A 24,502-nucleotide genomic window follows, 5' to 3' on the forward strand; every position below is an offset into this window, starting at 1 on the left:
CGATCTCTCCCCCCCCACCCTCCCCTCCCCCCCGATCTCTTCCCCACTCCACCCTCCCCTCCCCCCCGATCTCTCCCCCCTCACCCTCCCCTCCCCCCCCAATCTCTTCCCCACCCCACCCTCCCCTCCCCCAGTCTCTCCCCCACCCCACCCCACTCTCCCCTCCCCCAGTCTCTCCCCCACCCCACCCCACCCTCCCCTCCCCCCAGTCTCTCCCTAACCCCACCCTCCCCTCCCCCCAGTCTCTCCCTAACCCCACCCTCCCCTCCCCCAGTCTCTCCCCCACCCCACCCCACTCTCCCCTCCCCCAGTCTCTCCCCCACCCCACCCCACTCTCCCCTCCCCCAGTCTCTCCCCCACCCCACTCTCCCCTACCCCACCCCACTCTCCCCTCCCCAGTCTCTCCCCCACCCCACCCCACCCCACTCTCCCCCACCCCACCCCACTCTCCCCTCCCATCTCTCCCCCACCCCACGCTCCCCTCTCCCCCCAGTCTCTCCCTAACCCCACCCTCCCCTCCCCCCAGTCTCTCCCTAACCCCACCCTCCCCTCCCCCAGTCTCTCCCTAACCCCACCCTCCCCTCCCCCAGTCTCTCCCCCACCCCACCCCACTCTCCCCTCCCCCAGTCTCTCCCCCACCCCACCCCACCCTCCCCTCCCCCCAGTCTCTCCCTAACCCCACCCTCCCCTCCCCCCAGTCTCTCCCTAACCCCACCCTCCCCTCCCCCAGTCTCTCCCCCACCCCACCCCACTCTCCCCTCCCCCAGTCTCTCCCCCACCCCACCCCACTCTCCCCTCCCCCAGTCTCTCCCCCACCCCACTCTCCCCTACCCCACCCCACTCTCCCCTCCCCAGTCTCTCCCCCACCCCACCCCACCCCACTCTCCCCCACCCCACCCCACTCTCCCCTCCCCAGTCTCTCCCCCACCCCACCCCACCCCACTCTCCCCCACCCCACCCCACTCTCCCCTCCCCAGTCTCTCCCCCACCCCACCCCACCCCACTCTCCCCCACCCCACCCCACTCTCCCCTCCCATCTCTCCCCCACCCCACGCTCCCCTCTCCCCCCAGTCTCTCCCTAACCCCACCCTCCCCTCCCCCCAGTCTCTCCCTAACCCCACCCTCCCCTCCCCCAGTCTCTCCCCCACCCCACCCCTCTCCCCTCCCCCAGTCTCTCCCCCACCCCACCCCACTCTCCCCTCCCCCAGTCTCTCCCCCCCCCACCCCACTCTCCCCTCCCCAGTCTCTCCCCCCCCCACCCCACTCTCCCCTCCCCAGTCTCTCCCCCCCCACCCCACTCTCCCCTCCCCAGTCTCTCCCCCCCCACCCCACCCTCCCCTCCCCCCCCACCCCACCCTCCCCTCCCCCCCCACCCCACCCTCCCCTCCCCCCCAGTCTCTCCCCCACCCCACCCTCCCCTCCCCCCCAGTCTCTCCCCCACCCCACCCTCCCCTCCCCCCAGTCTCTCCCCCACCCCAGTCTCTCCCCTACCCCACCCTCCCCTCCCCTGTCTCTCCCTCACGACACCGTCCCCTTCCCTGTCTCTCCCCCAATCCTCTTCAGTGATTCTCCCTCATCTCCAGTCTCTTTCCCCCTCACTCCCCATCTCTCCCAGCCCCCGTCTCCGTCTCCCCCCCCCCGCGACTTCTTCTCTCTTCTTCCCTTTCACTTTCCTCCTTTTTCTTTCTCGCTCCCTGGTCATTCTCTCTGTTTATTTGCTGATTTCCCTCCCTCATTCCGCCATTACTCTCTATCCCTCTTTAGATTAATTTCTCTTTTCCGCCTTCTCTCTCTCTCTCGGAGCTCAGTTCCTGAAGGCCATTGTCCCTGGCCTGGGCCTCGCGTTCTCCCTTTCCCTCTTGGGGCTCCAGGCTGACGGTGACCCCGGCTTCAGGTAAGTGCCAGGGCCCGGGATACAAAGTGTCCAAGTCCGCGAGAGAGAAACATTGTTTCCGCAGGAGACGGACAGAAAAGTAGAGACCGACAGAGAAGGCTATACATACTCACTGTACGCACTCTCATTTACTGATTACCCTCACTGTACTCAACCTCTCACTGCATACCCTCACTGTACGCAACCTCACACTACACCCTCAATCACTGCATACCCTCCTACCTGTAAACCCTCACTGCACACTTACCAAATACATACCCATTGTTCACCCTCGCTGTGCACTCAACCATTGAACACCCTTGCCCACTGGAAACACACTTACTCACTGTACAAACACTAGCTAATTCTACCCCCATTGTGCACCCTGCCTCCCTTGTACACACTCACAGCAGTTCAGTTCGCAGTAACAGTTGGTGATTTTTGTGCTGAGGGACCATTGCAATGCCAGAGGGTCAGTACTGAGAAAGTACTGCATTGTTGCAGAGTCCGTACTGAGGCAGTACTACACTGTTGAAGGGTCAGTACTGAGCAAGTGCCACATAGTCAGGGGGTCAGTACTGAGGGAGTCGTGCACTGTTGAAGGGTCAATATTGAGAAAGTACTGCACTCTCGGATTGTTAGTACCGAGGGAGTGATGCACCATCGGATGTTTAGTACAGAGGAAGTGCCGCATTGTCAGAGGATCAGTAATGAGCGAATTCTCCATTGTTGGAGGTGCCTTCTTTCAGATAAGATGTTTGATGTAGGTTTCTTGTACTTTTGTTGGGTAGATGCAAGAGATTCCATGGCAATATTTGAGAATGGAAAGATACTTTAATCCATGAAACAACATCATAGAAACTGATAGGCTGGTTAGTAATACATTGTTGTTTGTGGAAGCTTGCTGTGCACGAATTGGTAGCTGCACTTCCTGCAGCTCAACAGTCTGGAGACATTCCACTCCCAAGCATCCTGGATGTCTGCCTCTTTCAAATAATGCTCTTTTTGCTCCCCTGTCATCCAGAGAGCCCTCCACCGCACCTGCTCCATTTTAGCTTTTATTAATAGAGGGATCGAGTTCCGGAACCAAGAAGTTATGGTGAAGCTGTACAAAACTCTGGTGCGGCCGCATGTGGAGTATTGTGTACAGTTCTGGTCACCGCATTATAAGAAGGATGTTTAAGCTTTGGAAAGGATGCAGAGGAGATTTACTAGGATGTTGCCTGGTATGGAGGGAAGGTCTTACAAGGAAAGGCTGAGGGACTTGAGGCTGTTTTCATTAGAGAGAAGAAGGTTGAGAGGTGACTTAATTGAAACATATAAAATAATCAGAGGGTTAGATAGGGTGGATAGGGAGAGCCTTTTTCCTAGGATGGTGACGGCGAGCACGAGGGGGCATAGCTTTAAATTGAGGGGTGAAAGATATAGGACAGATGTCAGAGGTAGTAGTTTCTTTACTCAGAGAGTGGTAAGGGAATGGAATGCTTTGCCTGCAACGGTAGTAGATTCACCAACTTTAGGTACATTTAAGTCGTCATTGGATAAGCATATGGACGTACATGCAATAGTGTAGGTTAGATGGGCTTGAGATCGATATGACAGGTCGGCACAACAGCGAGGGCCGAAGGGCCTGTACTGTGCTGTAATGTTCCTATGTTCTATTTCCACTACACAGCTCTTAACCACCCCTACCTCCAAACATAAGAAAGGTAGGGTCCCCCTTGTCATCATTTTCTACCCCATTAGCCTCTGCATCTAATGTATCATTCTCAAACGCTTTTGCCAATTCCAATTCGACCCCACCACTCAGAACATCTTCCACCCCCCATCCTTCTCTGCCTTCCACAAGGACCATTCCCTTTGCCACTCCTTAATTTGCACCACACTCCCTACCAACCACTCCAACCATCTGGTACCTTCCTCTGTAACTGTAAAAGATGCAACACCTGCCCACACACCACCTCCCTCATCTCCATTTGGGGCCCTAAACAGTCCTTTCAAGTGAGACAGAACTTCACTTGCATCTCCTCCAACCTAGCCTATTGCATCTGGTGTTCCCGATGTGTCTTCACTGCGTCGGTGAGACCAAATGTATACTAGGTGATTGCTTCGCCGAGCATCTTTATCTGGCCTGTAACAGCCAACCTTATCTCCTGGTCACTGTCCATTTCAACCCCCCACCCACTCCGTCTCTGACATGTCCATCCTTGACCTCCTCCAGTGTTGCAGCGACTCAGAACACAAATTTGAAGAACAACATCTCACCTTCTGCTTGGGCACCCTATCGACTGGAAGACTCAACATTGGCCTCCAATTTCAAATAACCTTCTCATCCATTCGCCAGCTCCCTTTCCAGCCTGACCTCCTCCCTTCCATTCCACCTTCTGACCCTTCCTTCCAGCCAACAACTGGATTCATCCCTCTCATTGACCAACCAGGTCCTATGGACTACCAGTGTCCACCTATCACCACCATTCCACGACACCCCTCCCCCAACTCCTGCCACTTTATCTGCAGCTCCTCCTACCCCCACATCCAGTCCTGAAGAAGGGTAATACCTAAAATGATGACTTCTCCTTTCCTCCAGATACTGCCTGGCTTGCTGTGTTCTTCTTGCCTCCTGTTGTCTACCTTTAAAAATATTTAATTGGCCCATGACCAGATTTGAAGGGAAGGTGATAGCCTAGAATGATTGTTGTGAGACTGTTAAGCCAGAGACCCTGGAAATATTCTGGGACACGTTTAGGTCCTGCCAGGGCAGATGGTGGAATTTGAATTCAATAAAAATCTGGAATTAAGAGTGTAATGATGACTATTGTTGATTGCCAGAAAAACCCACCTGGTTTAGTAATGTCCTTTAAGGAAGGAAACTCACCCTATCTGGTCTGACCTACATGTGACTCCGGACCTACATGTGACTCCGGACCCACAGCAATATGGTTGACTCTTAACTGCCCTCTGGGCAATAAATGCTGGCCTAACCAGCAATGCCCATATTCTGAATGAATAAAGGGAAAAAAAATGCGGGGTGGATGTACAAGGTGCTATATAAATGCAAGTCTTCCTTGCAAGGCCACCACCTCCATTGCTCACTCTGTGCTGGAGCCACGAGCTGGACTGATCCACAGCCCGTAGGTCGAGGCTTGGAGGTGAAACTGTGGACAGTGGAGTAGACATACGTCTTATTGTTCTCCAAACAGCTGTGAGCTGTTGATCGAGGGTTATACAGGCACTGCGGGAGTCTTAATGCGTTCTGTACATTCTGTTTGGCGATGTCAGCCCCACGTCACTGGAAGCTGATTTGACAGGCTCAGCAAGTTCGCCCAGTAAGCCATGGACTTGTTGCTGAGAAACATTAGCTATGTAACACAGTGTCACGTCATTTCAGTCTGACAGGCTACTCTGCACAAAACGTTTCAGTGGTTTAACAGTCCAGCCGTTCATCTCGCTTAGACCACCAAGTGGTAAGTGCAGAATCTAATAGAGCCTGGCTCATACAATCGTGCGTGCATTATGTTGATTTTGAAGCAATTGGCAAATCGATCGTTTAGGATTAAGACGAGGAAAACTCTCTTCATTCAGAGGGTAGTGAACCTGAGGAATTCTCTACCACAGAAGACTATGGAGGCTAATTAATTGAATATATTCAAAAAAGAGAATGTTAAATGTTTAGATCTTAAGGACATCAAGGAGTATGGGGAGAAAGTGGGAATTTGGCATTGAGATAGAGGATGAGCCTTGATCATATTAAATGGGGGAACAGGCTCAAGGGGCTGAGTGACCTATTCCAGCCCCTAGTTTCTATATTTCAAATGAGACCGTTTCTGTCAGCTGTTGGATGGACAGCTGGAAATGGATCTATGTTTTGTGTGGCCTTCTTGGTCACTGAACTAGTAAACCAGAGACCCAAGGTCGTATTCTTGAGACAAGCATTCAAATCCCATCGTGGTACATGGTTAAAATGGAGTGAAATTCAACAAACATTTGGAATTAAAAGCAAGTCTAATGGTGACTGGGTCAATTCTTGTCAAAACCCATCTGGTTCACACATGACCTTAAGAAGACTACCTGTCCTTACCCTGATCTGCCCTGCATGTGACTCCAGACCCACAGTAATGTGAGTGACTCAAAATTGCCCTCTGAAATAGCCTGGAAAGCCACTCAGTTCAAGGTCAATTAGGTCAATAAATACCGGCCTCGCTAATGACATCCACATCCCATGACAGGGTGGCATGGCAGCCCAGCAGTTAGCAATGCTGCCTCCCAGCGCCAAACTTGGGTTCATTCCACCCTCGGGTGACTGTGTTAAGTTTGCAAATTCTCCCTGTGTCTGCATGGGTTTCCTCCAGGTGCTCCGGTTTCCTCCAGGTGCTCCAGTTTCCTCTCACAGCCCAAAGATGTGCAGGCTAGGTGGATTGGCCATGCTAAGTTACCCATAGTGTTCAGGGATGTACAGATAAGTGGCTTATAGAGGGATAGATCTGGGTGGGATGTCCTAAGGGTCGGTGTGGACTTGTTGGGTCAAAGGGTCTGTTTTTTGCACTGTAGGGATTCTATGATCTTTGATCAGATGAAAATAATCATTCTTTTCCACCTATTTGGCTTCACTGCAAACATGATGCCCAGTGTTTTGTGAATCAAGCAGACCGTGCAATTTACCTGATTACAGAGAGATGGGTGAGGCAATGACAGTGACTATGAGAGAGTCACTTGACATTTAGATGGTGTGAGTAATGGACGGTGATGGTGCCAGCATTCATAAGAAACTAGACACAGGGAAAGTCCAGATTTAACCTTGTTTCAGAATGGAATTGACTATCAGTGAAAAAGAAAATTGTGAATTCCTGCAGCACCTTTCATGTCTTCAGGGTGTCCTGAAGCATTTTGCAACCAATGTCTTATGTGTTGAAGTGTGATCAGTCGTAACATTGGGAACAGAACAGGCTATATGTTCACAGCAAACTCCTAGAAATAGCAATGAGACAGATAACAAGTAAAAGCAAAATACTGCAGATGTTGGAAAACAGAAACAAACACAGAGTGCTGGAGAAGCTCAGTGGGTCTGGCAGCATCTCTGGAGAGAGAAACAGAGTTAACATTTTGAGTCCAGTATGACTCTTCTTCACAGTTCTTCATACGAAAAGTTTTTGTGATGTTGGTTGAGGGATTACAAAATTGAGTGGGACATCGGTGATAACTCGTCTGCTTTTCTTTGTAACAGCTCTACAGGATGTTTTATGCCCCTTTTGAGGTGAGGCCTTGAGAGGCCTTGCTTCATTGAACTGTAAAGACCATGTCATGAGTTTTCTGTACTTTTATTGTGGATTAAAATTAGAAAAGAATAGGTTTGAAAATCAAGGATTGCTGAAGGATTGCTGCATTTTTTTAACGCCTTATGAGCACATTGAGGTGGAGATGATCAATGAATTCAATAGAAACTTGAATGGACATTTGAGGGACTTAAACTTGCATGGAATAGAGCAGGAGATTGGGATTGACTGGATTGTTCTTGGGAAGTCAACATGGACCCGACGAGCCTACTGGCCTCCTTCTGCAGAGTAATAACTCCCTGACTTTGTGTGTGTGACTACCTGAATATGATGGAGTGGGATCCCAGCAAAATAACAAGCTGTTTGAAACCTCTTAAAGCATCAGTACAGCAGAAAGCAATTGCATTGCTCTACCTAACTACATCTGTGCTTTCAATGACAGTGGGGTACACAGATTATTTGCGAACATACATGCCCAAATTGTGCTCCATACAGAGATTCACTAAGAGGTTTCTGGGTTGTTTAACATGGAACAGTACAGCACAGCAATGGGCCCTTTGGCCTACGACTGAACATGACGCCAAATTAAACTAATGCCTTCTGCCTCTCCTTGGTCCATAACCCTCTATTTCTCGCATATTCATCTGCTTATGGTGTGCTTATCCAAAAGTCCCTTAAACGCCCCTATTGTATCTGCCTCCACCACTATCCCTAGCAGTGCATTCCAGATTCCTACCACTCTCTGTGTTTTAAACAAAACTTGCCCCTCACATCTCCTTTGAACTTCCCCTCTCACCTTAAGTGCATGCCCTCTTGTATTAGACATTTCAACTCTGGGAAAAAGATTTTGACTGTCAATCCCATTTATTCACCCCATAATTTTATAGACTTTTATCAAGTCCCCCTCAGCCTCTGCTGCTCCAGAGAAAGTAATCGAGTTTTTCTAGCCTCTTCTTATAACTCATATCATCTAATATAGGCAGCATTCTGGTAAACCTCTTCTAAGGTTTTTTTTAATCTTTTAGTTTTTCTGCTCCTTTAGAGTGTTGTGAAACAATGGCAAAAGATGCAGCGAGAGTGGCTTGGATTGTCAATGAGACGGTGGAGGAGGGCAGCAGCTCTTTAGGTGAGTTTCTGATATGTCCTGGCAGCTTGGGGGGGAGGGGGTGGTGGCAGTGCTGAGCTGGGCACATGGAAGGACTGGGGCCTCAAAGTTAATGTGTGCTGGGGCTGTCTGTCCATATTCTGTTTGGGATCTGGGATTGAGCCCTGCTCCATTTTTACAAATTGTTAATTCTCAAGTTGGAAGGGTTCAGTTTTGTGCATGGTGGGAGAACAGTGAGTATCAAGGATCTGAAATCTTGGGTTTGGTTAGAGCAATGTGGACACTCCCTGTCACAGCAGCAGAGATCACAGGGTCAGGAACTAGCTTCAGTCTGAGAGGCAGATACCACTGAGAGGGTTAATAACCTACATGGTGGGTGTCAGAGTGTTACTGTACCATATTGTCTGGTGCCTACCACAAGATACGTGAGGCATTCCAAAAGCAAACTTTCATTAATTGTGCGCTATCTGATATGGTCACATGGTGGATTAATAATAACAAAGGCCTAGACAAAAGAGTGCAATTCCCACCATGGCATCAGGGAATTTAGTTCTAGTTAATAAAGCTAATCTCAGTAATGCTGACCATGAAACCAACATTAATTGTTGTAAAAACCCATCTGGTTCACTAATACTGTTGAGAGAAGGAAATCTGTCTCCCTTAACTGGTCTGGCCTACATGTGACTCCGGATCCATGGGTTGATTCTTAAATAAAAAGAGCGCTGAAGAAACTCAGGTCTGGCAGCATCAGTGAAGAAACAAATTGAGTGAACTTTTCAGTCCAGTCATTCTTCTTCAGAAGATTGACACTGAATTGACCTCTGAAGTGAGTTATCAGTTGTATCAAACCACCGCAGTAAATTGGACACTGCTCAGATTGCAGGCTTTCAAGACCTTTTTTGAGGCTAATTTGGATTGGGAAATAAACTAGCTTTACCAGTGGTGCTCACATCCTGTAACTGAATAAAAGTGAAACTTTTGATATTTGAGAGTATGACGTACTTGCAAAATCTTAACATATCATTGTGATGAGGAGTTTAGGAGCTGGGATATTGGATATTGTAACACCAGGTGAGGTTGGAGTTCCTTATTCACGTTCCACCCAGTATGGGCCTTATAAATCCAGGCTTCAGTCTATGAGCAGAACCTGTTAGCAATGCTCACATTTGCTGAGCTCAGTGGCATCCTGTCGCATGCCGTCCAATGAGAAATATGCGAGGATTGTCAAAGCAAATGTGGCCTTCGACAGAGTCTGGAAATCAGTTTGGGAAAGAACAGGAGTCTGCTTCTCAAACAGAAAATCGATAGCGGAAACTTCCAGTTTATTCTGTTTGGACTGTTTCCCAGCATCAGTGTACTCAGTGGAGAACTATCAAAGATTCAATACGGTGTGGAGCTGGAGGAAAGCAGCAGGTATGGCAGCATCAGAGGAGCAGGAAAGTCAATACTTCTGGTTTATACCCTTCATCAGTACTCCAGCTACCAAAGACTATTCACTGAATGTGCTCTTGTCACATTTTGGTTTACTCATTGATCTGCAAAGTATCTTGGATGTCTCTTCAGCCATTGAACCTCCCAAGACTCTGTAGATCCATTCTCAAACAAAATGCACAAGCCACGTAAGGTGAAGTTGTTTCTGTCCAATAAAAAGGAATATGCAGAGTTACGGTGGAGGGAGGAGAAAACAGGAGAGTGACAGTAGGTAATTTGCTCCTGCAGAGAGCCAGCTCAGGCATGTTGGCCTGGCTGATATCTTTCTGTTCTGTAATCATTCTTAGAAAAAGGTCAACCAGTTTGATTTGAGCTGTTTTCAGAAACTTTGGAAGATCAGGAAGTAGGAAATTATGGTGATGTGCCAGGATCCACTTAATATGGTGTTGCGTTGGTCATGTGATTAGAACTCTTCCTGTCCACAAAGTGAATCCTCCGTGGAGAGCTTGTCTAGGATCAAAGCTATCTTTTAAGGACCCCCTGAAGACTTCACTTAGGAGTTGTGGTACTGATTTTGAGTCCTGGGAACATTTCACCCCAGCTCACTCTACCTGCCAAATAAGAAAAACTGCAGCCTCCTTCAAAAACAAGTTTTTAGCAACAACAGAGAAACACAGGGAAAGGAAATCCCAAGGTAGTAAGTCATAGAATCATACAATCTGTACACTGTGGAAGCAGGCCCTTTGGCCCATCAAGTTCACACTGACTGTCTAAAGACCATCCCACTCAGACCTACCCTATCCCTGTAACCCTGCATTTCCCAAGGCTAACCCACCTAGCCTGCACATCCCTGGACACTATGGGCTATTTAGCATGGCCATTCCACCTAACTTGCACATCTTCAGACTGTGAGAGGAAACTGCAGCACCCAGAGGAAACCCACACAGAGAATGCACAAACTTCATAGACAGTTGCCCAAGGGTGGAATTGAACCCAGATCCCTTGTGTGGTGAGGCAGCACTTCTAACCACTGAGCTGCCCAACAAGTCCATACAGAGCTCCTGCAATATTTAGACTTATTTTGAAGCAGAACCTTTTGAACATGCAGCCAACTACCTTTTGAAGTGGGAATCCTCTGATGAACATAACCATCTTCGCCTTGGAGGAACAATGATGGGTTCAGTTCTGGTGGTTGCAGTGTTACTGGGAGACTGTCACAGAGAAGTGTGCTTATTTCAGTCTATTCATAGATATTTTCCAATCAACTTTTGAGTTCAGAGATGTCACCACACACCTTTGGAGCAGGTAGGACTTGTACCTGGGCTTCCTGGCTTAGAGGTAGGGTCATTGCCACTCTGCCAGAAGAGCCGTTGTGTATTCATTGCAGAATGTTTAACACAGCAATCCTGACAACAGCTGCTCAGAAACAGCTCAGAGAGGTTTCTTACCCAATCGATCCTTTCTCCCTTTCCTTTCCCGGTCTGTCTATCTCTGCCTGAAAAGTCAGAATGGGATGCATCTTTTATGGTAACACAAAAGCTGTGTTTATTGGTGTGGCAGTGACAGAACGCAATTGGGAATGCGAGCTTAATCCAAACTCTTTGCGTGTTTTAATATACATGAATGGTTTTATTGCTTTCAAGTTTTAATTTCAAAACCATCATTTGTGTTCCTAATATTTCCTATATTTTCTGTTGGTTTGTGTCTTGCAGTCTGTTTTCTTTCAGATGGATTTCCAGTTAAGTTATCCCTTCTCACTGCTGTTGCCATTCTCCTTTCCCGTGAGCCAGACTGCTCCTGCTGCTTGGACAGATCAAAAATAGAAAGTGTAAAATGAACTGGGGTTCTCAGTTGTCACCACTATATGCCAGGTCTAGGGCTCAGTTCCATTTTCAGCAAACACATACTAATGTCCTGTTGTCAGATATAAAGAGCAGCCATGTGAGTGTAGGGGATGACAGTCATGATATTCAGCAAGAAACCAATCCTTACAAGGGGATTAAATGAGATCCTGGTCATTCTGAAGAGGATGAGCAATGAGAAAAAGAAAATTTAATTACCCCATGATGAAAGTGATATGATATGAGGACTTTCCCTCGGATATTGTAAGTGAGTGGGATATTTGGAATGAAAGTGTATAAGTTTACGTCAATTTCTGCTGATCTTAAACTTTGCTGCTTGCACCCCAATTAACAGCAGTGCCTTCACCCATAACCCTGTTACTGGCTGACCTACACTGGCTTCTGGGTCACAAACGCCACTTTGTTAGAATTCTCCAGTTTAGATAAAGGATCATTGACCTGAAATATTAATTTTATTTCTCTCACACCACAGGTTGCTGCATGTCTTGCTGAATAGTTTGAGCATTTTCTGTTTTGATTTAAAATTCTTATCCATGCATGTGAATGCTTCCACATTCTCAACGCTTCCTATCTCTAACTTCTCACAGTAATGTCCTCTGGTGTGACAACACTCTGGAATATCTGTGTTCTTTCAAATCTCCCACCTGAAGTCGCACCCCCATTTCCTATCTACTAACCTCATCCCACCCCCTTGACCTGTCCATCCTCCATGGACTGACCTATCTCCTCCTTACCTCCCCACCTATACTCACCTTTACTGGCTCCATCTCCGCCTCTTTAACTTATCTGTCTCCTCTCTACCTATCTTCTCCTCTATCCATCTTCTATCTGCCTCCCCCTCTCTCCCTATTTATTTCAGAACCCTCTTCCCCTCCCCCATTTCTGAAGAAGGGTCTAGGCCCAAAACATCAGTTTTCCTGCTCCTAAGATGCTGCTTGGCCTGCTGTGTTCATCCAGCTCCACACCTTGCTATCTTGGATTCTCCAGCATCTGTAGTTCCTATTATCAGTGACAATTTGCAGTTTTAATTATAGACAAAAAAAATGCCATGGGAAAAACAGGTGGAATTAAAATTTAAAAATGCCCTGACCCAGGAGTACCAAGGGATGACACAGGAAAACTAACAAAGGTATTGATCATAAGGAGCAAACCTGCTTGGATAGGGACAGGGTCTAGACCCGAAACATCAACTTTTGTGCTCCTAAGATGCTCCTTGGCCTGCTGTGTTCATCCAGCTTCACACTTTGTTAATTTGGATTCTCCAGCATCTGCAGTTCCCATTATCTCTGATCACAATTTTAACCTCACTGCGAAGCCTCTTCCAGGGATGCCTAACCTGAAGAAGTTACCCTCCTCCCTCCAGACCAACCTCAGGGAATCTCTCTCCCACTGCAACTCTCTTGTAATCTCTTCAGCCTTGAAGCTGTTCGACCGTGTCCTGAAGCAAACCAGGTACCACAGCCACATCACGTTCCTCAGCACCAGATCATCCCCAATGTGGACTTTACAAGCTTCAAAATCTCCCCTTCCCCCACTGCATCCCAAAACCAGCCCAGCTCATCCCCGCCTCCCTAATCTGTTCTTCCTCTCACCTATCCCCTCCTACCACCTCAAGCCACACCTCCATTTCCTACCTACTATCCTCATCCTGCCTCCTTGACCTGTCCATCCTCGCCGGACTGACCTATCCCCTCTCTACCTCCCCACCTATACTCTCCTCTCCACCTATCTTCTCCTCTATCCATCTTCGGTCTGCCTCCCCCTCTCTCCCTATTTATTTCAGAACCCTCTCCCCATCCCCCTCTCTGATGAAGGGTCTAGGCCCAAAACGTCAGCTTTTGTGCCCCTAAGATGCTGCTTGGCCTGCTGTGTTCATCCAGCTTCACACTTTGTTATCTGAATGCCTGAGGGCGCTCATTGTCAACTATGTTAATAATCGTCAGAGATAGATCAAGTGACCACAGATCACTCAACTTAGCATAAGCAGTCAGTGAGTTTTTAAATGCTGTCATAGAGGGGCAGACAATAAAGGTTGACAGCCTTGCCAGCCACACCTATATCAGTTGAAAGAACAAAACCAAAGTAATATTCAGAAAAAAGGACATGGGCTATATAAGCAGCATGCACTTGTAACGATTAAATCAGGTCTAATAAATCTGATGAAATTCCTTGAGATTAGACTGTGTTATTGAAGGATGTGGATGTTCAGCCAATGAATTTTCAAGAATGGGGCTTCATACAGTACCAAAAAGAAACTTACACGTCCCAGAAGGGAGCCATTCGGCCCATTGTGCCCATACCAGGGAAAGTGAAGAGAAGCACAAAGTTGCAATACATTGATTATCGTATAAATCAAATAGCAGACACCACTGATTAAATGCACAATTTTACGATTGTGACACCACGTTGTTTGAACAACAAGCACTGAGAGGTTTGACAATAAAATAAACAGCAAGGGTAGAAAATAAGTAAAAGGATAGTGTTCAGAGACAAGTGGTCAATAGGTTTGTTTTTGACTGGATAGTTGTTAATGGTCCCAAAGTGTCACATGCATCGCCACATAATAATGTGGAAGGTGCTGGAAGGCCTGTTGTTTGTCATATACTGCATGTGACCACAATAGCATTTTAAAGAGGAAATCAGTTGGCACCATTGCATTTCTCAATACATCAATAATCTCAATGTAAATGTGCGACCTCCATGCCAAAGTACAAACATAACAAAAATAGAGAGCATTTGTAATTGTGAAAAGGATTCTGCGTGACCTCAAGCAGTGTGATACTCAAATAAATTAATCTCGGAAAAATGATCTTTTCTATTTCAGGAGGACCAAGAAAGAGAAACAATAGGGTCTCAATGACAGAACTAAGAAGAGTACAACAGCAGAGAGAAAAGCTACAGATAAACCCTCCAAAAAGTGGGAATGTAATCCAGTGTGATGTATTCAAAGTTTAAAAAATGGGAGTAGAATATAAAATTGAAGAGGCAGTGTTAAAAGTGTATCACCATTGACAGAATATGTTTGAATAATTGAGTTCTGTATTGGCTGATCCAAGCTAGGAAGGAGTTTAAGGTCATAAGGAGGAAGTTCACGCATTGAGAAGATTTTACGTATTGATATTAAAACTAGGGCTCTTTTTGTCAAAAGGATGAAGGGATGGAAAGATATACAAAGAGAAAAAAACTTTTGAAAAGATAAAGACAGAAAATATCTTTTTGCTCATTAGCAAATGAGTAACAAGAGAACAATGTTAAGATCCACAATGAAAGCTCAAATTGGTAGACAAAGGAAATTTACTTACGGTATACACTAATAGGATGTGGAAAGTCTGATTAGAAGCAGAAGGGATGAAAATCCAGAATAACCTTTAAAACAGAACTGGAAAAGGACAAAATGAAAAGGTTGGAGGAATTGGGAAGAAAATGAGAGAGCCAGCACTGATATAATGGATTCTGTCAGAAAGCACTGATGCAATGAACCCTGTCGCAGAGACACACTGATGCAATGAACCCTGTCGCAGAGACACACTGATACAATGAACCCTGTCGCAGAGACACACTGATATGATGGACCCTGTCAGAGAGAAAGCACTGATACCAGGGGCTCAATAGTTTACTTCTGTGCTGTAAAATTTGCTGAATCCTTGTTTTCCCTTTGCCAATATAAAATTATTTTTGCTTTCCTAGATCTGTCAAACTGCAAACTAACCAGTTTTCCAGTTGCGCTCTTCAAAGTCATGAAGAATGTTGTGGCAAACATTCACTTAATTTCACTGGAAAACAATGAACTAAAATTCATCTCTGGTGAATTTATGACCAATTTTAACCAGCTCCGCGGTAAGTGTTCCTCACGTTGACTGGACGCTAGTTATTATTCCTGAAGGAGCAATCACTCGGCTCAGGTTAAGGTTCCTGTCCCTACCCTCACAACAGCTGCAGCAATGGCTTGGCAATTTTTAAAATGACTGTCATATGTTTCTAATATTATAAATAACACAGTAAAAAAATCAGGGTAACTACAGCTATTCCTAGTTGTCAAAATACTGGAATATCTGAAATATTAGCAGCAAGTTCTTGTTGAGTGCGGGCCTGTGCCTGGATTAATAAAGTAAGAAATAATAGTTGATGAAATGTAAAATCAGATCATGGGGCAGTTAGAGAGTATTAATTCAGTTTTAAAACAGCTACGCAGGAAGGGGAAAAGTGACCACAAAGGAATAGCAACATTGTAAAAACCCATCTGGTTCACTGGTGCCCTTTTGTGAAGAATATATCTTTTCTTACCAGATGTGAACATGCAATAGGGAACAGAAGTGGACTATTCAGCTCCTCAAATCTGTTCTGTCATTCAGTAGGGTCATTGACTTCATCTGTTTGTGTTAGAATTTCCCATCCACTCCAGATAACCCTTACTTTTTCTGCCTCACATGAATCTATCCACCTCTACCTTGGGTTCAGTATTAGCTGCTCCAAGTTAGGAAGGAAATCCACCCAAAGAGAAGATCTTACTTATGATATTAAAACTAGGGGTCCTTTAGTCAAAAAGGTAAAAAGACGGTTAAAGATATTGAAAAAAACAAGAGGTTTTGAAAAGATAAAGATAGAAAATATCTTTGTACTAGTTGGTCCAATGAGAATTTTCCTGAATATAGAGAATTTTGAAAAGTTAATACCAAAGTATCTTCTGCCTCATCTGCTACCTGTTTGAAAACTCTAGGGTGAAGTCCATCTGGAACCAGAGACTTGCCAACCGCAATTCTCCCAGGTTGCTCATACCACTTTTCTCATGATTATAATTTCATTAAGTTCTTCTCTCCCTTCAAAATCCTGAGTTATAGCTTTTGCTGGAATATTTTTTGTATCCTGTACAGTGAAGGCATGAACAAAGTATTTGTTAATGTCATGTGCCATTTCTTTATTATTTCTTATAATCACACATTCTTTTTGTAAGCTTTGTCCCACATTGTAGTTAGTGTTCATGGGCCTATGAATCACTCCCACTAGTGACTTCTTTTCCCTACTGTTCCTCATCTCCACCCAAATCAATTGTGCATCCTGATCCCTGACCTAATTAATTTTAAACTGTTGCACAAATACCATCTTTAATTAACAATATTACCCCCACCCCTGCACCTTTACTTAGCTTCCTACTTTATTCAAATGTCATATACCGGTCAATATTCAGGATCCAATCCTTGTAATCCTGTAGACAAATTTCTGTATTGGCAATCAGATCATATTTATTTACTTAAGGTGTGGCAGCAATTTGTTTATTTTGTTACGGATGCTGTACACTTTCAGATACAGAGCCTTTAGTTTTGTTCTTTATTACCTTTACAATATCTAGTCTTGTTTATTGGTATATTCCTAGGTTTTTTCTCTGTCTCTCGCTCCCTGTCCCTTCTTGCCATTCTGTAAACTTCACTTTCCATATTACTATTTTCCTTCCTTAAATTGTTTCTTTAAATACTACGTATTTCAATATTTGATCCCTTGCCTCACTATTTAGTTTAAACCTGGTCTACTTCCCTGGTTCACCAGTTCACCAGATCACTGGCTCCAGCACGGTTCAGGTGCAGACAGTCCCGCATGTCCCAGTCCTGGTGCCAGTGGCTTACAAACAGGAACCCACTTCTCCCACACCAATCTTTGAGCCATGTATTCATGTCTCTAATTTTATGTACCCAATGGCAATTTGTACTGGGCTCAGTAATAAGCCAGAGATTATATTCATTAAAGGTTCTGCTTTTTAATTTGTGCAACGTTCCTCATGCTCTCTATGCAGGACATCCTTTGTATTTCTAACTACATCATTGGTATCTACATGGACCACACCCACTGAATCCACTCTCTCAGGCTGAAATTCCTTTCCAGTCCCAAATAGAGGTCACAAAACCTGGCACTGGGCAGGTGACACAGCTGCCTGGACTCTCACTGTCTGCTGCAGAGAATCGTGTTGATTTCCTTCATTATACAATTCCCCATTGCCACATTCCTTGCTGGTCCCGAGCTTGAATGTACCTCTACCATGGTGCCATGGTCAGATTGCACATCCACACTGCAGCCCCTATTCTCAGCCAGACAGGCTGAGAGAACATCAGATGTATTGGAAACTGCAAAGCCTGGTCTTCCTCCCTGGGGGATCTCCTACTTGTCCCACTCACAGTCACCCCCTCCTGTCTCTGACTACTGACTATCTGTCTGTCTGTTTCAAGTGGTGTGATTGTGTCCAGGTACAACATAGCCAGGTTACTCTTCCCACATCCCTGCTGTGTTGCAGCATTTGTAATCCAACCTCCAGGTGAAACCTTGAGCGAAGCTGCTCGAACTTCAGACACTGACTGCAGTCATGTTTACCTTGAATTGCAATGGTATCCACATTCTGCAGCCTTGACACATTACATTTCCCGCCATTCTTAATGTGTTTTAATTAATTAATTATGCTGTTTTGTCTACATAATAAAAACTATCCAATGTTAAAATTTAAGAATAGAAAAAACCTTAACCACTTAACACAGACCCATCAAACAGTTAGCTCCTTTCTCTGTACAGCAAAAGAATCATTTCAGTCAGCTGAAATGAAACCATCTCTGTCTCTAACTGCCTGCCATGGGGTCCTTTTTTCACCCGCTTCTTGGTGATGCTGACTGCCTTGTGCTGGGTCCTCAGTCATCCAACCCTCTGACTGATGTGTAACTCCAGGCCTACAGCAATAGGGCTCACTTTTAAGTCCACTCTGAAATGGCTGAACAAGTCACTCATTTAAAGGGCAGTTAGGGATATGCAACAAAGCTGGCCAGCCAGCAACATCCACATCCTGTAAAACCAGGACAAAATGAAAATCACAGTACCAGGTGCTCTACTATTGTTAGACCATTCAGCTAGCCTTTTATTACACGCGGAGCATGACAGAATAACAGTACTGCATTGATAAAATGGTTAGTTCTTTTTGTCACAGAGAGCTTTGGTTGGAAAGTGCAGGTCATCTTACATTCTCTTTAAATTCATTGTATTGGCTTACAGTATTTCAACAACTCTTTCTTCTCAGAGTTAAACCTTGCCGGAAATTACCTGAAACAGCTCCCCGATGAAGTTAAATCCTTGACACACTTGACAAGCATTAACCTGGCAAGGAACAAATTCCCAGTTTTCCCCCAACAGCTAACTGAACTGACAACATTGGAAACGATTAACCTGGAGGGGAATCAGATTGCTGGTGAGTATTTTAAGTTCGTGGTACGTGTGCAGCGGACGTAGATTGATTCAGTATTGTTCAGCAATGCCTACAAAACCTCTCTGAGACATTGGGCAGCATTTGCAACCATTGTTTTGAGGGATGAATTAGACATGGTTATTGCCCTGTTTCTCCACATCCACTCCTCTGTTTCTGACTTTCATGACCTCATTTGTTTCATTGTGAGTATCACCTCAGATTAAAAAAGAAGCTGTCAAGCTGGTAATCTCTTGGATCCACTCTGCATAGTATACTGGGCACATCAAGATGACATCAGCTAATGCGAAGCAGCAGGGTTTGTGCACAGGAGCATTCACATAAAAGCATTCATCCCTCAGCCTCTGTACTGTTCTTCTCAATGATTTCCACCTCCTATTTCAACTCATCATGTTCCCTTTTCTGAGCTCATTCATCCCTTAACCTCCCATAATTTTTCTCTCCGTAAAAATTCCCTGACTCTGACAGATAGCTCCCAACTTTGTCATGTCACCTGGTCTGGCTGGTCTTGGTCGTATTAACCATAGATTCAGCCAAATCCAGTCACTTCATTGTATCAGTCACCATTTGCCTAACCTATCCTCATTCCAATAGTATCTTCTTCTGTATTCATCCCTGAAAAACGATCTCCCCATTCACTTAGAACTGCACTTACAAAATTCCTACTATCCTACCATCTGCCACCTCATTTCTATTTCAAAGTTCATTTCAGGGAATATGGGTGTCACTGTCTGGGTTCGCATTTATTGTCCATTCCTAATTGTGCTGGAGAAGGTGGTGATAATGAGTTGCTTTCTTGAACTGCCAGACAACTTTGTGGCTTGCTGGGGCAATTTCAAATGGCAATTAGGAATCAATCACATTTTGTGGGTCTGGAGTCACTAGGCTAAACCAATTAAGGACAGCAGATTTTATTTCTCAAAGGACGTTAGTGAACCACATAGCTTTTTACAACTTGGTCGCCACTAGATTAGAGGTAATGGGAACTGCAGATGCTGGAGAATCCGAGATAACAAAGTGTGGAGCAGCATCTTAGGAGCACAAAAGCCTCCTTGGCCTGCTGTGTTCATCCAGCTCCACACTTTGCCACTAGATTAGCTTTTGATTCCAGATATTTATTGGACTTAAATTCCACTATCTGCTATGAGATTTGAGCCTGTGTCCCAGAACATTAATCTTGGCCTCCAGATTACAATGTTATGGACCAAGCCAGAACCCTTCAGAATATTTTAGGAAGGTAGCCAAGACTCTGATTTTTTCTTAATTCAAGGCAGATGTGAAATGAGTGTTCCAGGAGTGATGCAACTGGCCAAACCACTCAGCTTTAAGCAAAACAAAATTTATTTAAACACTACAGTTTAAACACGAACAAAAGAAAGTGGAATTTACAGTAACTTAACTATTGGAAAACTTAACCAAATGATACAGCAACTTAGCTAAATAACTGTTTCAGTATAGTAATATCCCATAAACACACCCCTTGGCAAAAAGGTGAATTCAAACATAGATTCTTACAGCCAGGAGGGAACAACATCTAGAGAGGGATTCAGAGAAAGTCAGAGGAATCTTTTACTGAAGTTTGAACACTTCTGGTACTTAAAACATCATGTAACTGATACAGCTAAAAAGAAAACGTAGAAAAGAACCTGAACTGGGAGAACTGGCCACTCCCCTTCCATTTTAAACTGTTATTCCCTAGATTCTTTGGTACCTCTGCCTTTATATGTTCTCTTCTAAAAAAACAATGACATAAATAACCTGTCTACAGTGACAGCATTATCCCAACTAATCCTGTGACATTACCACTGCACCACTGTATTCCACTTCTGCAGCTATTGGTTTACTCATCTACCCCTCAGACTGTCCTCAAAAAGAAATGCTGTGGCTTCTCCCTTTGGTACGGTGCTCATCCTCACTCCCTTAACACCAAGGCCCTTAATACCAAGGTCTACAGACATCAGAGGACACAATGGACAACTGGTTTATTCATCCACCAGTCTGGGTCATCAAGAGCACAGTGAGGTCCTGCTGATGCCTGTGAAAACTGTGCACTACTCCACAATCATGGGATATGAAAAAATAACATTGAGAATTGGAAACTATTTTCTTAAATCACCTCTCCCCACCTTCTCCAGGTAGTGGTGTAGTGGTAATATCATTGAACTGGTCATCTAGAGCCCAGCTAAGCCTGATAAATGTAACATGGATTTGAATCTCACATGGCAAATAGTGAAATTTGAATTCAATAAAAATCTGGAATAAAAATGAATTGAATGATGATAGTGGATTTATCTCAGCTTATTCCATTCTTGCCTACCTAGCCAGTGTCCTTTTTCTCCTGCTCCGGTGCTGTTACTTCTGATGTCGCCCAAGACCAGCCTCCCCATACTTCTCACCTGTGTGCTGCCCCTTGGCAAAATCATCTGAAAAGGTTTTATTTAGTGTGGGAGGGGAAAGATAGAAAAGGCCCCTAAGGGGCAACTGTTTCATGCAGTGGTGACTGTGTGGAATGAGCTGTGAGAGGAGGTGGTGGAGGTTGGTACAATTGCAACATTTGAAAGGCATTGGGATGAGTTTTTGAATACGAAGCATTTAGAGGGATATTGGGCAAATGGGATTAGATTAATTTAGGATATCTGGTCAGCATGGATGGGTTGGACCTAAGGGTGTGTTTCCATGCTGTAAACTCTAACTCTGTGAAAGCTGTTGTAATTTTTTTAATATCATAGAATCCCTATGGTTGGCCCAACAAGTCCACACTGACCCTCAAAGCATCCCACCCAGACACATTCCCCCTTTAACCCACCTAATCTACACATCCCTGAATGCCATGGGCAATTTAGCATGGGTAATCCACCTAGCCTGCACATCTTTGGGCTGTGGGAGGAAACCAGGGCACCCAGAGGAAACCCACACAGACATGGGGAGAATGTGCAAACTTCACACAGACAGTTGCCCAAGGGTGGAATTGAATCCAGGTCCCTGGCGCTGTGAGGCAGCCGTGCTAACTACTGAGCCACCATGCCACCCAAGTAAAAACTCTGAAGAAACCAATAACTTTTAGAAGAAGGTATGGATTTCCCAACAATGAATTGCAAATAAGATTTCATTTTTGTAAGTATTTTACTGTAACAAACTAACTAAAACTAACATCTATTAAATAACACTTAGTAGGCAACCAATACTTTTTAAGCTTTCATTCCTTAGCAGCTTGTTGACACAACTGGAAATGCCATATTGTATTTACCCTGAACATGAAGTTTAAAGTCTAAAGTTTCTCCTATTCTCTCAGTTTCACCAGGGTGAAGAGTTCAATGATCTGCTTCTATTTTTCAGAGATACCAGTTGAGAGACTTGCCTCTATGCCCTCCCTCAAGTCACTGAATATGAAATCCAACCCTTTGAGCTGTGATAACGAGACAACTGAGCAGAGTGTATTAAAGTTTGAATTACTGCTAGCAGATGAATAAATAGTTACGTGGAACAGAGATTGGAGCTTGTTTGGATTGAACAATACCATTGGGTCAAGGAATTGCTCCCTGGACAACAGGATAGCAGTTGGCAAAATGTGACATTTTACCAGGAAATGCAGCTGTGCCAATCCAGAAATCTGCCTTCAAAGATTGATTGGATGGTTCAAACAAATCAGTGTAAATTGAGTGGCAGTTACACATAAGTCTTCTGGAGCCTTTACTTGTTTATTGCAGCAGCTTTTGTTTTCTCTTCAGATAAAGCAATTAAAATTCTGCATACACAGTCCTTTCAGTTTTTATTTAAAATTCTGTATTATTCTGATCTACAAGTAATTTGATCAGAAAGTATTTGGATTTGAAATTATTTGGACTTCTAAAGTAGCTATAATGAAAGGAAGCTATTTTCTCTACAGACAAATAGAAATTACTGGACTCAGCAGGTCTGGCAGTATCTGTGGAGAGAAATCAGAATTAACGTTTCAGATTGTGACCCTTCCTCAGAATGGAGCTTTTCCAGCAATTTTTATGTTTGTCTCTGATTTACAACATCCACAGTTCTTTCAGTTTCTATTTCTCTACAGCTAGCTGTTACTCTGAGTAGCTCCACTAACTGAATATCTTTTCCTTTGAAATATAAATAACAAATGTCACCCCATCAGCTTCCCCTTTAAACTGCTGATGTAAAATTATTATTGTATGATAGGTGATAATTATGGCTTTACAGTCAAATTATTTAAAAAAAACACTGTGGTAATTACATTAAAGAGCTGATGTGTTAGATCATTTTAGGTCTGTATAATTATGTCTGATGATTCACTAACACTGTCCAGTGCTGACACACAGTATAATGTTAAATCCATGGATAAACCACATTGTAGCTGGTCAAGTGTGAGTGTTGCTGAAAAAAGAGACACTATCATTTCATTTTCTCTTAACTTCATAAGACCATATGCAAGAATATTAAATTTCAATGGATGAAATAATTTATAATGCATGATTGGTTGGTCGGCAGGTTTCGTTACAAAAACTTTAGGTGACTGTTTCTGGTTATATTCTCCATGGCCACACCTCAACTAGTCAGATTCCACTTGCCATCCAATTAGCATTCAATTTCTCATGGACTATAAATTATTATTCCCTTTGCGATTTGCTATTCATGAATCTGTCCGATTTCTGCAAAACAAAAAATCTTTCACAGCATTCTCTTTCTCCACAATACTCAAGTTCTGAATGACCAAGTATCTCAAATTCAGGAGAGAGGCCAAGGCTGGAATAAGGAAGGCTAAGAGGAAGTATGAGGAGAGGATGGCAGACTGAGCTGAAATAAACAGAAAAATATTCTTCAACCATATTAACAATAAAAGATTAGTGAAGGACTGAATGGGGCCCATAAAGAACAAGTAAGGAAACTGCTCAGTGAAGCAAAGGGTATGGAAGAAGTACCAAATGAATATTTTGCTTCTGTATTCACCAAATCAGATGATGGAGACAATGGCCCAGTAAAAGTCTTGAGTGTTGAAACAAACAAACAGTATAGTGACGGATAAAGGAGAGTTGCTATAAAGGCTGGCAGCACTCCAGGATGTGTCTGAGATTGCTGAGAGAGTAAATATGACACCATTATTTTAGAAAGGAACAAAAGATAACCCAAGAAACTGTAGACCTGTCAGCTAGACTTCAATAGTGAGAAAACTGATGGAAGACATAATATAGGATAAGGTAAGTACATACCGACAGAAAAAGAAGTTCGTACTTGAGAGTCAATGTGGCTTAGTTGAGGGCTGGTCTTGCCTGACAAATTTAATTGAGTTCTTTGACATGGTCACACAGGCTGTGGTTGAGGATAATGCTGTGGATGTTGTATGTTTAGACTTTCAGAAAGCATTTGATACAGTGCCACATGGCACGTTGGTTAGCAAATTGCTATTCCCACGGATTGGCATTGGGACCTTGCTTTTTTATTGATTTATATAAATGATTTGGAGATGGGTGTTGAGGGCAAAGTGTGAGAATGGCGCTAGATGACTTCACAGAGAAAATGACAAATTGGCTAAATGGGCAGATAGATACTTGGCAGATGACTTTCAAACAGAGAAAAATAAGGTTATGTATTTTAGTGGAAGAAACGTGGAGGGACAATACAGGCTCAAAGATGCAATAATGAGGGGAGTACAACAGCAGACGGACCTCGGGGTTTGGGTGCAAGATTCTCTGAAGATGGCCAAGCAAGTTGAAACAGTTGTGAAGAAGGCTTATA

The 24,502-nt window shown here is 44.4% G+C and overlaps 2 protein-coding genes across 8 annotated transcripts in view; one reads left to right on the forward strand and one right to left on the reverse strand.

Moving 5' to 3' along the window:
• The window catches only part of LOC125467469 (nuclear factor NF-kappa-B p100 subunit-like), a 187,847-nt gene that overhangs the window by 68,471 nt on the left and 94,874 nt on the right, over positions 1-24,502 (reverse strand). The window contains exon 1 of one of the 3 annotated variants that reach the window (XM_059640406.1): positions 2,153-2,209. The exons of 1 other annotated variant lie outside the window; for it this stretch is intronic. In XM_059640406.1, the coding sequence (XP_059496389.1) occupies positions 2,153-2,184 (32 nt within the window). In that variant the 5' untranslated portion in view covers positions 2,185-2,209. Of the gene's footprint in view, positions 1-2,141; positions 2,210-24,502 lie in introns of those variants that run through there. One more of the 3 variants, XM_059640407.1, reaches the window with a different exon arrangement.
• lrrc20 (leucine rich repeat containing 20) lies at positions 1,514-23,028 on the forward strand. Of its 5 annotated transcripts, none has more exons than XM_059640413.1 (6): positions 1,514-1,894; positions 5,262-5,337; positions 8,169-8,269; positions 15,229-15,378; positions 18,590-18,757; positions 22,109-23,028. In XM_059640413.1, the coding sequence occupies exons 3-6, from the start codon at positions 8,200-8,202 to the stop codon at positions 22,240-22,242; spliced, it is 522 nt and encodes a 173-aa protein (XP_059496396.1). In that variant the 5' UTR covers positions 1,514-1,894; positions 5,262-5,337; positions 8,169-8,199; the 3' UTR covers positions 22,243-23,028. The 5 variants fall into 5 exon arrangements, with proteins under 5 accessions (XP_059496396.1, XP_059496395.1, XP_059496397.1 ...); XM_059640412.1 differs by having other exon boundaries at positions 8,186-8,269; XM_059640414.1 differs by lacking the exon at positions 5,262-5,337.

This window comes from Stegostoma tigrinum, chromosome 37 (assembly GCF_030684315.1).
Source record: "Stegostoma tigrinum isolate sSteTig4 chromosome 37, sSteTig4.hap1, whole genome shotgun sequence".
NCBI classification, from domain to species: Eukaryota; Metazoa; Chordata; class Chondrichthyes; order Orectolobiformes; family Stegostomatidae; genus Stegostoma; species Stegostoma tigrinum.

Excerpts from the sequence above, each read along its gene's own strand:
- lrrc20 (XM_059640413.1), top strand. The coding sequence starts at position 8,200 with ATGGCAAAAGATGCAGCGAGAGTGGCTTGGATTGTCAATGAGACGGTG. Across the intron at positions 8,270-15,228 it reads GGAGGGCAGCAGCTCTTTAG|ATCTGTCAAACTGCAAACTA; the intron begins GTGAGTTTCTGA and ends TTGCTTTCCTAG. Across the intron at positions 15,379-18,589 it reads CAATTTTAACCAGCTCCGCG|AGTTAAACCTTGCCGGAAAT; the intron begins GTAAGTGTTCCT and ends CTTTCTTCTCAG.